The following is a 16,831-nucleotide window of genomic DNA, read 5'->3' on the forward strand; positions in this document are numbered from 1 at the left end:
AGAGCCCAGGGAAAGCCGAGAAGGGAAAATGACAGGCCACTGAGCCCAAGCACATTAGCTAGTGAAACTGAAGGAAAACTGCAATGGAGGAAATCAAATTGAATGAGGGGATACACAGGGATATGCAGTGGGAGAATGAAAGGGTGAGGTCAGTCTTTGTGTATGGGCTCCAGGAAGTTGAAGGGGAAACATATGAAGCAAGAAAACAAGGGGGAAAAAAGCAATTGAAAGCATCATGAAAGTAATAGGAGAAGACGACATGACCCAGCTGGAAAATTTTCGGAGAATAGGGGGGTTTGTAAAAAAAAGAACCCGGCCAGTGAAAGTGACCTTCAAGGCAGAATCGACTCGGAACAGGATCCTGCAGGAGAAAGCACGATTAAGGGACATGCTGGCATACAGGAAGGTGTATCTCGATCGCGACAGAACACAAGAAGAAAGGCAGAAACAGAGAGATGGTACAAAGGCGAAAGGAGGAAAGAGAGGGGATGGAGAAGACAGACAGGAGATCCCAGACACAGGAAGAAAATCAAATACAGCCTCCCTCACAGCTTCCTATAGAAGCCTCCCAACCAGGTCAACCCCAGTACAGCCACTCTAAACCAAAACACCCATGCCACATCCAATGTCCCCACCCACTACATTATAAACTCCACCCCCACAGCAACCACCCATAGTTCCTTATCAGGTCTCCCACTTCCCCAACCCCAATACACCTCCCAGACCACAGTCTTAGAAAAGAAGTTGAAGGTGTGGTATACAAATGCAGATGGAATAACAAATAAGTATGAGGAGTGGCACAAAAGAATCAAGGAGACATCCCCAGACATAATAGCACTCACAGAAATAAAACTCACAAGAATAATAACAGATTCAATCTTTCCACCCAGATATCAAATCCTCAGGAAAGACAGAGGGAGGAGAGGGGGAGGAGGAGTTGCACTGCTCATTAAAAACCAGTGGGGTTTTGAGAAAATGGAAGGAATGGATGGCATGGGTGAAAGGGACTACTTAGTAGGAACAATCCAGTTTGAGGGACATAAGGTGATAATTGCAGTAATGTACAACCCACCACAGAACTGCAGGAGGCCAAGAGAAGAATACGATGAGAGCAACAGAGCAATGGTCGACACACTAGCCGAGGTGGCCAGAAGAGCACACATGGGGGGAGCAAAGTTATGGGTGATTTCAATCACAAGGAGATTGACTGGGAAAACCTGGAGCCCCATGGGGGTCCCAAAACATGGACAGCCAAGATGATGGATGTGGTACTGGAAAACCTCATGCATCAACATGTTAGAGACACTACCAGAGAGAGAGAAGATGAACCAGCAAGACTGGACCTTGTATTCACCTTGAGTAGTTCGGACATCGAGGATATCTTGTATGAAAGGCCACTGGGAGCTAGTGATCATGTGGTTCTGTGTTTCGACTACATAGTTGAGCTCCAAGTGGAGAGAGTAGCAGGAATAGGGTGGGAAAAACCAAACTACAAAAGGGGGAACTACTCAGGCATGAGGAACTTCCTTCAAAACATTCAGTGGGAGAGGGAACTGACAGGAAAACCAGTACAAGAAATGATGGACTATGTGGCAACAAAATGCAAGGAGGCAGAGGAGAGGTTTGTTCCCAAGGGAAACAGAAATAATGGGAAGAACAGAACGAGTCCTTGGTTCACCCAAAGGTGTAGGGAGGCAAAAACTAGGTGTGCTAGAGAATGGAAAAGGTACAGAAGACAGAGAACTCAGGAAAATAAAGAGATTAGCAGAAGAGCCAGACACGAATATGCACATATAAGAAGGGAGGCTCAGCGACAATATGAAAATGACATAGCATTGAAAGTCAGGACTGACCCAAAGCTGTTGTACAGCCACATCAGGAGGAAAACAACAGTCAAGGACCAGGTAATCAGACTGAGGAAGGGTGATGGGGAATTCACAAGAAACGACCGAGAGGTATGTCAGGAGCTCAACACGAGATTTAAAGAAGTATTTACAGTGGAAACCAGTAGGACTCCAGGAAATCAGAACAGGGGGGTACACCAGCAAGTGCTGGATGAGGTACATATAACCAAGGAGGAAGTGAAGAGGCTGCTATGCGAACTTGACACCTCAAAGGCGGTGGGACCAGACATCTCTCTGTGGGTCCTTAAAGAGGGAGCAGAGATATTGTGTGTGCCATTAACAAAGATCTTCAACACATCATTTGAAACTGGGCAACTCCCTGAGGTATGGAAGATGGCAAATGTAGTCCCAATTTTTAAAAAGGGAGACAGACATGAGGCACTAAACTACAGACCTGTATCACTAACGTGTATAGTATGCAAGGTCATGGAGAAGATCATCAGGAGGAGAGTGGTGGAGCACCTGGAAAGAAACAAGTGTATAATTGACAACCAGCACAGTTTCAGGGAAGGAAAATCCTGTGTCACAAACCTACTAGAGTTTTATGACAAGGTGACAGAAGTAAGACAAGAGAGAGAGAGGGGTGGATCGACTGCATTTTTTTGGACTGCAAGAAGGCCTTCGACACAGTTCCTCACAAGAGGTTACTGCAAAAGCTAGAGGATCAGGCACACAACAGGAAAGGCACTGCAATGGATCAGAGAATACCTGACAGGGAGGCAACAACGAGTCATGGTACGTGACGAGGTGTCAGAGTGGGAGCTTGTGACAAGCGGGGTTCCACAGGGGTCAGTCCTAGGACCTGTGTTGTTCTTGGTATATGTGAACGACATAACGGAAGGGATAGACTCAGAAGTGTCCTTGTTTGCAGATGATGTGAAGTTAATGGGAAGAATCAAATCAGATGAGGATCAGGCAGGACTACAAAGAGACCTGGACAGGCTGGAAGCGTGGTCCAGCGACTGGCTCCTTGAGTTTAACCCTGCCAAATGCAAAGTCATAAAGATTAGGGAAGGGCAAAGAAGACCGCAGACACAATATAGTTTAGATGGCCAAAGACTGCAAACCTCACTCAAGGAAAAAGATCTGGGGGTGAGTATAACACCGAGTATATCTCCTGAGGCGCACATCAATCAGATAACTGCTGCAGCATACAGGTGCCTGGCAAACCTACGGATAGCGTTCCGATACCTCAGTAAGGATTCGTTCAAGACTCTGTATACCATTTACGTCAGGCCCATACTGGAGTAAGCAGTACCAGTTTGGAATCCACACCTAGTCAAGCACGTCAAGAGATTAGAGAAAGTGCAAAGGTTTGCAACAAGACTAGTCCCAGAGCTACGGGGATTGTCCTACGAAGAAAGATTGAGGGAAATCGGCCTGACGACACTGGAGGACAGGAGGGTCAGGGGAGACATGATAACGACATATAAAATACTGCGAGGAATAGACAAGGTGGACAAAGACGGGATGTTCCAGAGAAGGGACACAGACACAAGAGGTCACAATTGGAAGTTGAAGACTCAGATGAATCAAAGGGATGTTAGGAAGTATTTCTTCAGTCATAGAGTAGTCAGGCCGTGGAATAGCCTAGAAAGTGACGTAGTGGAGGCGGGAACCATACATAGTTTTAAGGCGAGGTATGATAAAGCTCACGGGGCAGGGAGAGAGAGAGGACCTAGTAGCAACCAGCGAAGAGGAGGGGCCAGGAGCTATGAATCGACCCCTGCAACCACAAATAGGTGAGTACACACACACACACACACACACACACACACACACACACACACACACACTGCAAGAATGGTCAGATAAGTGACTGCATGAAGACAACTGAACCGAAGTAAATGCAAGCTCATGAAGATTGGGAAAGGAGCAAGAAGGGAAACAGGCTGCAGAGTTTAGTCAGAGAAAGACCTGGGAGTGAACTTGGTGTCCAGTATAGCGCCAGAGGTTCACGTCTGCCGAATAACCTCTGCAGCCTGGCAAATCTAATAATATCCTTCCTTAACCTCAGAGTCATTTCGGGCCCTTTATATAACATGTTAGGTCTATCTTGGAGTACGCAGCACCAGTATGAAATCCGCTTCTGAAAAAAGCATGTTAAGAAACTGGAGAAAGTGCAGAAGAGACGAGGCTTGTTCCTGAGCTAAGGGTCTTGAGCTACGAGGAGAGGCTAATGAAATTGGATCTAAAGACATTGGAGGACAGAAGAACTAGAGAGGACATGATAACATAACTACTCAGGGGAATTAATAAGGTAGACAGGGATAGGCTGGTTGAGAAACGAGAAACGGGAACTCGGGGACAACTTTGGAAGTTAGTCACAGATGAGCCAACGGGATGTTAGGAAGTTTTCATCAGTCTCAGAGTGGTCGGGAAGTGGAATGATCTTCGTGAGGAAGTGGTGGAGGCAGGCTCAATACATAATTTTAAGAGTAGGTACGACAGGACCCACGAGGCTAAAAGGGAGTGGTAAGTTAAGAGCCAGGGTCAGAATATGTGAATCGACTCCTGCAACCACAAATAAGTGAGTACACGTCTGTATATACGTTTAGACACCACTCAAGAGTCGACATCTCTCACCATTCATCAGATCAAAAATACATTCTCCTAGAGTTAGGAACTCTGTCGTGTTATCAATAAAAAAAAACAGCTTAAGAAAACCCTGCAAGACCTCTGCTGACACCGTGTAAATCAGGACACAGGCTAGAAAAAAAAGCACATTTTCCTTTCAGAGCCAGTTGTATCAGTCAAAACTATGGTTACAAACAAAGCTTTCGGGTACCACTCCTTGGAAGTATGTGATATGTTCTGATCATGCATACTAGATCATAGATGCTGTGTGGTCAGCCATTCCATTGCTAGGCAGACTATAGCGCTTAGCAGCACTCATGTGTACTAGTCACTAGTATAGTATTTAGTAAAACCTGAACCATGATCATAGTACAGTTACTCACATGCGTGGGTCCTGCAGCACCATGGGGTACACCTGCAGACTCTCAATATTGTCTGTGTTGTCGCAGAGAATTCGTGCTAGACGAATTTTCCGTATCGATTCCAACTGGTCTGTGAGATTAACAGTGTTACAATACACGAGAAAAAGATAGTGTTAATTGTGCTAAGATGCAAACACTTCTCAACAATTATGAAGCGTTAACTTACCTATACGGATTTAACTCTAATGATGGTGATGATGATAATAATAATAATAATAATAATTCATTTACAAAACACTGAACTAGGATAATTTACTGACAATTATAATATGAAGAATAAAACTAAGATTAGAAAACTAAATAGGACTATTTTTGTGCAGAATTTAAAGGGTAATTTGCAAGTAATTTTTATTATTTAAACAAGCAACTCATAAAAATTTGACAACAGGACCGGTGCATAAAATGTTATTAACCAAATCGTTTATCCACTAAATTTGTGTGAGATATGCCTTCCAGAATGGCATTCTGCCATGCAAGAGTAACTTAAGTTTAACTATATGGAGGAGGGAGGCTGACTGGTAACTTACCAGAGATGGAGGGGGGGGGGGATGGCTGACTGGTGACGACTTATCAGGAATGAAGGAGGAGAGGGTTAGCTAACTGATAACGTGCCAACAATGTAGAAAAGAGTTAGCTGACTGGTAATTTAATAAGGGTGAAAGAGGAGAGGGTTAGCTGACTGGTAACATACTAGGAGCGAAGGAGACGGTTTTCTGACTGTTAACTTACTAAGGGTAAAAAGGAGGAAAGGGTTAGCTGACTGGTAACTTACCAGGGGTGAAGGAGGAGGGTTGGTTAGGAAGTTCATACCAGTATCTGTCACCTCTTCTGATTCGCTGCATCTGGGTACCGATAATACAGGAGAACACTGGTCCCAACAGGGAGCCAGGTAGTGGTCTCTCAGACACTCCGGCACTCCATACATCAATATCATCAACTGACCTGAAGAAAGTCATATTTTGTACACCAATGAATTTGCAAGTAAAGAAATGTGATCTCTCCTGGTTCATTTCGAAGCCCAGTTCTGTCTAAGATATATTATTCAATATAATTATGTTATAAATGAATGGATATTATTGTAAATCTATGAGAGTTGTGTTTCAGGTCTTGTCTTCTTGCTCTTCACAGCTTAAACATCTAGTATCACTATACAAGCCCGAAAGCCTTGAATAAAATAACCCGTTTATGCCTATTGATCCTTAAAATACCCATTAATTCCTGAATAAAGAAACCCATTAAGGCCAAACGCTCCGAATAGAAGTTACCAGTGAAGGCCGTGAGCCTCTAAGTTAAATTTCTGAAAGTTAACAGCTTGAAATGTGTGTCGCAAGATCATGCACTCAGGAGTGGGTTGTGGTCTTACTTGTAGAGGCGGGCGTACATGGCGGCCGTGTTGTTGGTCATGAGATGGGCCAAGCCTTCGAAGGACAGGATGGGTTCCAGTCCACAGAACCTCCTGCAGACAGCAATTATTATTATTATTATTATAATTATATTTACAAAAAACTATAAACCCATTTGATGCAGAGAAGTTCAGTATTGTGAAAACACTTTGGTTATCACCACTTCAGTATTACTTCTGCCACAAAGCCAAATTCATATACAACTATTATTATATTCATTGCTTATAAGGTATGATTAATTTGAAGGAAAGGGAAGGCCTCACCAGTTCTTTAGATCCAGAACCCTTCCCCAGCATCTACGTACCTTCTATGAAGGGTACTGAAGATGGACAAAATCTTAGCCAGTCTCAAGTTACCCAAAATGTACACAAGGCTCCAGAGACAACACTAACAATCACACTATGAGTTATCATTTATTAAACCCACATGATGTACTATAAGTGTCACTCCATAAGTGTGTCCTCGAGACCAGCGCAGATTCTTAAACTCGTTTAGAACCTAAAGTGAAAAACACGTTTTGTTCTATCGACAAAGAAGAAAAAGAAGGTTCTCACCTCCACGCTCCGTAGCCTGGGACTCCAAATTCTCGTCCACGCTGCAAGTTGAAGGCGACCAGGTCGAAGCCATACCTATCTTCTTCCTTTTCGAACAGATGGTTGGTGACCTGAGATACAAGAAGTAGGTCATTTGGGTCATAAAGTCAATACATGGCATAGTAATTATCATTACAATATACAACACGTAGGTCGCAAGATCACATTATATTATGGGCAAGCGGGAGGTAACTAGGCTTAACTCCATGAAAGGGAAGGTGGCTCTGACTTCTCAGATCAAGAGCTCTTCAACACAAGGCGCCCCCGTTCCCTTAAAGGCAAATATCACTACATTCAATACTGAATGTAAGAGAGCAATGCATTCAATGTATCAAACAGCTTATTCAGAAAAAAACACGAAAAAGTCTTGGGTTTGATTGTTAAAAATAAGCAACTAGATTCTACACCTCCCATTATATATTCACACCATACATACACACACATTAATATATATATATATATATATATATATATATTTATTATATATATATATATATATATATATATATATATATATATATATATATATATTTATTATATATATATATATATATATATATATATATATATATATATATATATATATATATATATATATATATATATTTATTATATATTTATTATATATATATATATATATATATATATATATATATATATATATATATATATATATATATATATTTATTATATATTTATTATATATTTATTATATATATATATATATATATATATATATATATATATATATATATATATATATATATATATATATGTAGTAGGTTGGTAGACAGCAACCGCCCAGGGAGGTACTACCGTCCTGCCAAGTGAGTGTAAAACGAAAGCCTGTAATTGTTTTACATGATGGTGGGATTGCTGGTGTGTTTTTTTCTGTCTCATAAACATGCAAGATTTCAGGTACGCCTTGCTACTCTTCTACTTACACTTAAGGTCACACCTCACATACAAGGACAAGCATATATATACACCCAACCCCCCTGGGCTTTCTTCTATTTTCTTACTAGTTCTTGTTTATTTCCTCTTATCTCAGTGGGGGTAGTGGAACAGAATTCTTCCTCTGTAAGCCATGCGTGTTGTAAGAGGCGACTAAAATGCCGGGAGCAAGGGGCTAGTAACCCCTTCTCCTGTATACATTACTAAAGTTAAAAAGAGAAACTTTTGTTTTTCTTTTTGGACCACCCTGCCTCTGAGATATGGCCAGTTTTGTTGAATATATATATATATATATATATATATATATATATATATATATATATATATATATATATATATATATATATATATATATATATTTCAACAAGTCGGCCGTCTCCCACCGAGGCAGGGTGACCCAAAAAAGAAAGAAAATCCCCAAAAAGAAAATACTTACATCATTCAACATTTTCATCACACTCACACATTATCACTGCTTTTGCAGAGGTGCTCAGAATACAACAGCTTAGAAGCATATACGTATAAAGATACACAACATATCCCTCCAAACTGCCAATATCCCAAACCCCTCCTTTAAATTGCAGGCATTGTACTTCCCATTTCCAGGACTCAAGTCCGACTATATGAACATAACCGGTTTCCCTGAATCCCTTCACTAAATATTACCCTGCTCAAACTCCAACAGATCGTCAAGTCCCAAGTATCATTCGCCTCCATTCACTCCTATCTAACACGCTCATGCACGCTTGCTGGAAGTCCAAGCCCCTAGCCCACAAAACCTCCTTTACCCTCTTTCCAACCCTTTCGAGGACGACCCCTACCCCTCCTTCCTTCCCCTATAGATTTATATGCTTTCCATGTCATTCTACTTTGATCCATTCTCTCTAAATGACCAAACCACCTCAACAACCCCTCTTCTGCCCTCTGACTAATGCTTTTATTAACTCCACACCTTCTCCTAATTTCCACACTCCGAATTTTCTGCATAATATTTACACCACACATTGCCCTTAGACAGGACATCTCCACTGCCTCCAACAGTCTCCTCGCTGCTGCATTTACCACCCAAGCTTCACATCCATATAAGAGTGTTGGTACTACTATACTTTCATACATTCCCTTCTTTGCCTCCATAGATAACGTTTTTTGACTCCACATATACCTCAACGCACCACTCACCTTTTTTCCCTCATCAATTCTATGATTAACCTCATCCTTCATAAATCCATCCGCCGACACGTCAACTCCCAAGTATCTGAAAACATTCACTTCTTCCATACTCCTCCTCCCCAATTTGATATCCAATTTTTCTTTATCTAAATCATTTGATACCCTCATCACCTTACTCTTTTCTATGTTCACTTTCAACTTTCTACCTTTACACACATTCTCAAACTCATCCACTAACCTTTGCAATTTTTCTTTAGAATCTCCCATAAGCACAGTATCATCAGCAAAAAGTAACTGCGTCAATTCCCATTTTGAATTTGATTCCCCATAATTTAATCCCACCCCTCTCCCGAACACCCTAGCATTTACTTCTTTTACAACCCCATCTATAAATATATTAAACAACCATGGTGACATTACACATCCCTGTTTAAGACCTACTTTTACCGGGAAGTATTCTCCCTCTCTTCTACACACCCTAACCTGAGCCTCGCTGTCCTCATAAAAGCTCTTTACAGCATTTAGTAACTTACCACCTATTCCATATACTTGCAACATCTGCCACATTGCTCCTCTATCCACTCTATCATATGCCTTTTCTAAATCCATAAATGCAATAAGAACTTCCCTACCTTTATCTAAATACTGTTCACATATATGCTTCAATGTAAACACTTTATCTACACATCCCCTACCCACTCTGAAGCCTCCCTGCTCATATTCAATCCTACATTCTGTCTTACCTCTAATTCTTTCGATTATAACCCTACCATATACTTTTCCTGGTATACTCAGTAAACTTATTCCTCTATAATTTTTACAGTCTCTTTTGTCCCCTTTCCCTTTATATAAAGGGACTATACATGCTCTCCGCCAATCCCTAGGTACCTTCCCCTCTTTCATACATTTATTAAACAAAAGTACCAACCACTCCAACACTATATCCCCCCCTGCTTTTAACATTTCTGTCATGATCCCATCAGTTCCAGCTGCTTTACCCCCTTTCATTCTACGTAATGCCTCACGTACCTTCACCACACTTACATTCTGCTCTCCTTCACTCCTAAAAGATGGTATACCTCCCTGGCCAGTGCATGAAATTACCGCCTCCCTTTCTTCCTCAACATTTAAAAGTTCCTCAAAATATTCTCGCCATCTACCTAAAACCTCCCTCTCCCCATCTACTAACTCCCCTACTCTGTTTTTAACTGACAAATCCATACTTTCCCTAGGCTTTCTTAACTTGTTTAACTCGCTCCAAATTTTTTTCTTATTTTCATTAAAATTTCTTGACAGTGCCTCTCCCACTCTTTCATCTGCTCTCCTTTTGCACTCTCTCACCACTCTCTTCACCTTTCTTTTACTCTCCATATACTCTGCTCTTCTTTTAACACTTCTGCTTTGTAAAAACCTCTCGTAAGCTACCTTTTTCTCTTTTATCACACCCTTTACTTCATCATTCCACCAATCACTCCTCTTTCCTCCTGCCCCCACCCTCCTATAACCACAAACTTCTGCCCCACATTCTAATACTGCATTTTTAAAACTATTCCAACCCTCTTCAACCCCCCCCCCCAACTACTCATCTTTGCACTAGCCCACCTTTCTGTCAATAGTCGCTTATATCTCGCCCGAACTTCCTCCTCCCTTAGTTTATACACTTTCACCTCCCTCTTACTTGTTGTTGCCACCTTCCTCTTTTCCTATCTACCTCTTACTCTAACTGTAGCTACAACTAAATAATGATCCGATATATCAGTTGCCCCTCTACAAACATGTACATCCTGGAGCCTACCCATCAACCTTTTATCCACCAATACATAATTAACAAACTACTTTCATTACGTGCTACATCATACCTTGTATATTTATTTATCCTCTTTTTCATAAAATATGTATTACTTATTACCAAATTTCTTTCTACACATAGCTCAATTAAAGGCTCCCCATTTACATTTACCCCTGGCACCCCAAATTTACCTACTACTCCCTCTATAACATTTTTACCCACTTTAGCATTGAAATCCCCAACCACCATTACTCTCACACTTGATTCAAAACTCCCCACGCATTCACTCAACATTTCCCAGAATCTCTCTCTCTCCTCTACACTTCTCTCTTTTCCAGGTGCATACACGCTTACTATAACCCACTTTTCACATCCAATCTTTATTTTACTCCACATAATCCTTTAATTTATACATTTGTAGTCCCTCTTTTCCTGCCATAGCTTATCCTTCAACATTATTGCTACTCCTTCTTTAGCTCTTAACTCTATTTGAAACCCCTGGCTTAATCCCATTTATTCCTCTCCATTGAAACTCTCCCACCCCCTTCAGCTTTGTTTCACTTAAAGCCAGGACATCCAGTTTCTTCTCATTCATAACATCCACAATCATCTCTTTCTTATCATTTGCACAACATCCACTCACATTCAGACTTCCCACTTTGACAATTTTCTTCTTCTTATTCTTTTTAGTAATCTTTACAGGAAAAGGGGTTACTAGCCCATTGTTCCCGGCATTTTAGTTGACTCTTACAACACGCATGGCTTACGGAGGAAAGATTCTTATTCCACTTCCCTATGGATATAAAAGGAAAAGTAATAAGACCAAGAACTATTAAGATAAAATCAAAGAAAACTCAGATGAGTGTGTATAAATAAACGTGTACATGTATGTGTAGTGTGACCTAAGTGTAAGTAGAAGTAGCAAGACATGCCTGTAATCTTGCATATTTATGAGACAGACAAAAGACACCAGCAATCCTACCATCATGTAAAACAATTACAGGCTTTCGTTTTACACTCACTTGGCAGGACGGTAGTCCCTCCCTGGGTGGTTGCTGTCTACCAACCTACTACCTATATATATGTATGTGTATATATATATATATATATATATATATATATATGTATATATATATATATATATATATATATATGCGCAAAACAACCACTCTGAAAGAATAGAGAAATTCCAAGCGCTTTTGTGGCTACTCACATTATCCTTGATAATGTGAGTAGCCACGAAAGCGCTTGGAATTTCTCTATTCTTTCAGAGTGGTTATTTTGCATATTTTGAAATCACCTGTGTACTGTGATCTTATTGCATATATATATATATATATATATATATATATATATATATATATATATATATATATATATAATATATAATGTGTGTGTATAGATATTTACGTGTATTTACATGGTGTGGAGCCCAAGTGAAGTGTTGACTTACCTCCTGTGTAATACCATCGTCCATGGCCTGGCTGGGCTGGTTCAACATACCCATGAAGTATTCATCCAACACACCGGGACGGAACAAGTCATATGGTTGTCGGATCAACTCGTGCAGACGTTTGGAGGCTGTGGGTGTAAAGGTGCTGGTTAGAGAACGACAGAGACAATGGTGTTGGTTAATGGGCAGCAACAGCAGGTACGGTAGTGCTGGTTAATGGTCAGCAGCAGCAGGTACGGTAGTGCTGGTTAATGGTCAGCAGCAGCAGGTACGGTAGTGCTGGTTAATGGTCAGCAGCAGCAGGTACGGGTACAGTTCACCGAGGTTTTATCAAACAATGCACCACAAAATGATCCACAAGGGTTAAACGTTATTTTTTAAATTTAATAAAAAACCTGCCCAACAATAGCGTACAATATATCAAATTTCACAATCCGAAGTGCCGAGTAATGGTGAAAATGTCACCCTAAGATGTGATTATGTTTGTGTTAACATTATGATCAGTAATGCTCATGTGGGCAAAATTTATTTTCAATTTTAATATAAAAGCAAGTGTCAGAATATATAAATATATAAATATATAAATATATATATATATATATATATATGTGTGTGTGTGTGTGTGTGTGTGTGTGTGTGTGTGTGTGTGTGTGTGTGTGTGTGTGTGTGTGTGTGTGTGTGTGTGTGTGTGTGCGCTCACCTAGTTGTACTCACCTAGTTGAGGTTGCGGGGGTCGAGTCCGAGCTCCTGGCCCCGCCTCTTCACTGATCGCTACTAGGTCACTCTCCCTGAGCCGTGAGCTTTATCATACCTCTGCTTAAAGCTATGTATGGATCCTGCCTCCACTACATCGCTTCCCAAACTATTCCACTTACTGACTACTCTGTGGCTGAAGAAATACTTCCTAACATCCCTGTGATTCATCTGTGTCTTCAGCTTCCAACTGTGTCCCCTTGTTACTGTGTCCACTCTCTGGAACATCCTGTCTTTGTCCACCTTGTCAATTCCTCTCAGTATTTTGTATGTCGTTATCATGTCCCCCCTATCTCTCCTGTCCTCCAGTGTCGTCAGGTTGATTTTCCTTAACCTCTCCTCGTAGGACATACCTCTTAGCTCTGGGACTAGTCTTGTTGCAAACCTTTGCACTTTCTCTAGTTTCTTCACGTGCTTGGCTAGGTATGGGTTCCAAACTGGTGCCGCATACTCCAATATGGGCCTAACGTACACAGTGTACAGGGTCCTGAATGATTCCTTATTAAGATGTCGGAATGCTGTTCTGAGGTTTGCTAGGCGCCCATATGCTGCAGCAGTTATTTGGTTGATGTGCGCTTCAGGAGATGTGCCTGGTGTTATACTCACCCCAAGATCTTTTTCCTTGAGTGAAGTTTGTAGTCTCTGACCCCCTAGACTGTACTCCGTCTGCGGCCTTCTTTGCCCTTCCCCAATCTTCATGACTTTGCACTTGGTGGGATTGAACTCCAGGAGCCAATTGCTGGACCAGGTCTGCAGCCTGTCCAGATCCCTTTGTAGTTCTGCCTGGTCTTCGTGTGTGTGTGTGTGTGTGTGTGTGTAGAGAGAGAGAGAGAGAGAGAGAGAGAGAGAAAGAATACAAATTTCTATCCATGGAGAAATGCTAGAAATGGTTCTCACCAATGAACTTGTGGGTGGGACTCCATCGCTCGACGGAGGACGGCAGGAGAGAATGACCAAACCTGAAGGCGGCGGCGGAGAATACGCTGGAGATGCTGGGGTCAACCTTGGGATCGTAGCCGTCCCAGTAACCCTGCGGCGAGATGAACCAGTTGTAACAGGTAAAGAAAGTGCAACTGAAGCACCAGTAACCAAAGAATAGGAAATAAAGGATAAAAAGCTAATATAAGAAAAAATAAAGGAGCAGGAACTATATCAAAGCTGAAATCAAGAAGCAAAAACTAAGGGAGAAGGGAAAACTTAAATCACAATTTATTTCACAATCCTCATTTCAGAAAGGAAACTTTGGATGACGTTTCGGCAGTACCTGGATCATTATGTCACCACCAGGGAGAAAAGGAAGACAGGCAGATAACAGGTCAGGTGAAGAGGTAAGGAGAAAGGCAGAGGAAAGGTCAAGAGAAAAGGTGAGGATTTAAAACATGAGACACTGTATATTACTAAACGAAAAAAAGAGAAAATCTAAAGGATAATATGAAATTTGACTTAGAGACTGAAGACCAATTCATCATTTTTTTTTTTTTGCAGGTGAATAAAACTAGGATCAAGGTGGGTGACTATATCGAGCAGCTGAAGGGGGAACACTCACCTCCTTCTGCAGTAGTATGTCGAACTTGTGCATCACATCTCGGCCAAGTAGTTGAGGCAGGAACTCGTTGTAGGTGACGTGTTGGATCTGCGCTATGACGATCCTTCGAGTTTCCTGAGAGAACATTCGCATATATAGCATGAATATGGCGTGTTGCCTGCATGCATGAAGATAGACACGCTGCAAAACAGGCTTTTATCGGGACAATGTTTCGCACTGTGGGAGAAACATTCCTCCAGTGAAAGCTTGTTTTATAAATTTTATCTTAATTTTTATTTACAGAAACCTAGTTGAACTAGTGCAGGAACAGACTAGTTGTACACAGTCACTAGACCTACAAGTTCATTATATTAAACTAGTTTGTCTCATTCACTACAATGAGTGGTAAAGGCTCGATCCTTCGTCCTCTCAGCTCGAGAGGCATGCTATTTTTGCAGCCAGGCTGTGCAATTACATGATTATACATTTATGTGAAGCGCTAAGCCCGTCTGGGTACTTCAATTCAAGGAATGGAGGAAACTATCTTTCGTTTCACAGGCAGAGGACCTATACAAATTATTTTTAATAGTTAATAATGCATTTCACACAAATTACTGGGTCACTAAAAATTTGGTCGTGTGTATTGATAATACCTCCCCTCATCGAGGTATTGTTTATGTAGGTGCCATTTTTTGAACTCAAAAAATGGCAACACTTGGGCGACTGACACTAACAACTATTAAAAGATCGATATCCTAGATGAATAATATAGAAAAGGGGATGAGAAAGTGAGGACGAGGTGGGATTGAGGGGAAGTGAAAGTTGGTCAACAAGTGAATGGAGGAATGCGTCCATACCTGATAGAGACGTTCGTCGCCCCAGTGTGGGTTGAGGACAGCCAGTTGCAGCGCGATGCGGTTGTGTTCCCTCATCATGAGGGTGTGGGCACACGTCAGAATCAACTGCTCGTTAACTCGGATTTCTCCTGCAAGATAACCAACACCAGCCATCACAACACTGACTACACCAGTTCTTGCTACAACACTTAGTAGTTAATACCACTGACATTAAAATTTACAGCTGTTGCCACTAATACAACCACTGGCATCAACCACCAACACTTGAAAAATCACTGGTATCAACCACTACTACTCACACCATCACTCAGTAACATTGGTACCAATTACCCAGACTATCAACTACCACTGGTATCAGCTAACTCACCACTAATATATCTAGTGTCAATCGCCACCTACAACAATTAGCTCCACTAGCATTAACCACACACACGCACACAATTCCCAAATCCATGATGTCATACCAGAAATGTGGCAATACCAGTCTCATATGCAAACATTCTTTGATTAGTAATACTTACTGAACATTCAATATAAACAAGTGCAAAATATCTACATAACCAAGGGCTTTCTATAATCCCAATAAGGTCAACTATTCCTGAATTAATTGTAAGTTGCACTATCATTTTATCAAAAAGCCAGGTCTTTTATTATACAAGAAAAAAAATACTGTTTAAGTATCACAAGAAAGCGTCTACCGATAACAATATAACACCTTGTCACTCATCAGATAACAATATAACACCTTATCACTCATCAGATAACAATATAACACCTTATCACTCATCAGATAATAATATAACACCTTATCACTCATCAGATAACAATATGACACCTTATCACTCATCAGATAATATAACACCTTATCACTCATCAGATAACAATATAACACCTTATCACTCATCAGATAACAATATAACACCTTATCACTCATCAGATAATATAACACCTTATCACTCATCAGATAATATAACACCTTATCACTCATCAGATAACCACTTCAGTGTTACTATACATATAAAACTGGGATCACTTTCACAGTATTAGTATACGAAGTAAAGCTCAGACTTCTTAAGCTGAGTTTGTGTGTGGAATCTGAACTTCTGTCTGGGCTCACTTCTTTCCTATTCTTTACAAAAGTTTCCTGATTTGAGATTCGTCATTTACCAGGGTTGTTTCCTCCTGGGGTACATAAGCTTTCAGGTCAACAAGACCCAGCTGGTCTCCTAGTAAGCCAATAAAGGTATAACTCAAGTCCCTTTCGTGTTTATCACCTAGATCACTACTATCTCCTTCAGGTATCACATAACCCCAGCTGCCACTCATTTATCTTTGACACGCAAAGCCTGGGGACTGAGCATAATATTACATTAAGATAAGATAAGATTTCGTTCGGATTTTTAACCCCGGAGGGTTAGCCACCCAGGATAA

The 16,831-nt window shown here is 40.9% G+C and overlaps 1 protein-coding gene across 2 annotated transcripts in view; it reads right to left on the minus strand.

Moving 5' to 3' along the window:
* Nucleotides 1–16,831, minus strand: part of cysu (Curly Su) — a 125,611-nt gene that overhangs the window by 4,228 nt on the left and 104,552 nt on the right. For both annotated transcript variants that reach the window (XM_053773809.2, XM_053773810.2), the window contains exons 10-17: nt 15,401–15,528; nt 14,565–14,678; nt 13,916–14,048; nt 12,266–12,393; nt 6,861–6,970; nt 6,267–6,359; nt 5,676–5,845; nt 4,865–4,973 (exon numbers count right to left, since the gene is read on the minus strand). In XM_053773809.2, coding sequence (XP_053629784.2) covers nt 4,865–4,973; nt 5,676–5,845; nt 6,267–6,359; nt 6,861–6,970; nt 12,266–12,393; nt 13,916–14,048; nt 14,565–14,678; nt 15,401–15,528 — 985 coding nt within the window. The remainder of the gene's footprint in view (nt 1–4,864; nt 4,974–5,675; nt 5,846–6,266; nt 6,360–6,860; nt 6,971–12,265; nt 12,394–13,915; nt 14,049–14,564; nt 14,679–15,400; nt 15,529–16,831) is intronic.

The sequence above is a fragment of the Cherax quadricarinatus genome, chromosome 7 (assembly GCF_038502225.1).
Source record: "Cherax quadricarinatus isolate ZL_2023a chromosome 7, ASM3850222v1, whole genome shotgun sequence".
In the NCBI taxonomy this organism is placed as follows: Eukaryota; Metazoa; Arthropoda; class Malacostraca; order Decapoda; family Parastacidae; genus Cherax; species Cherax quadricarinatus.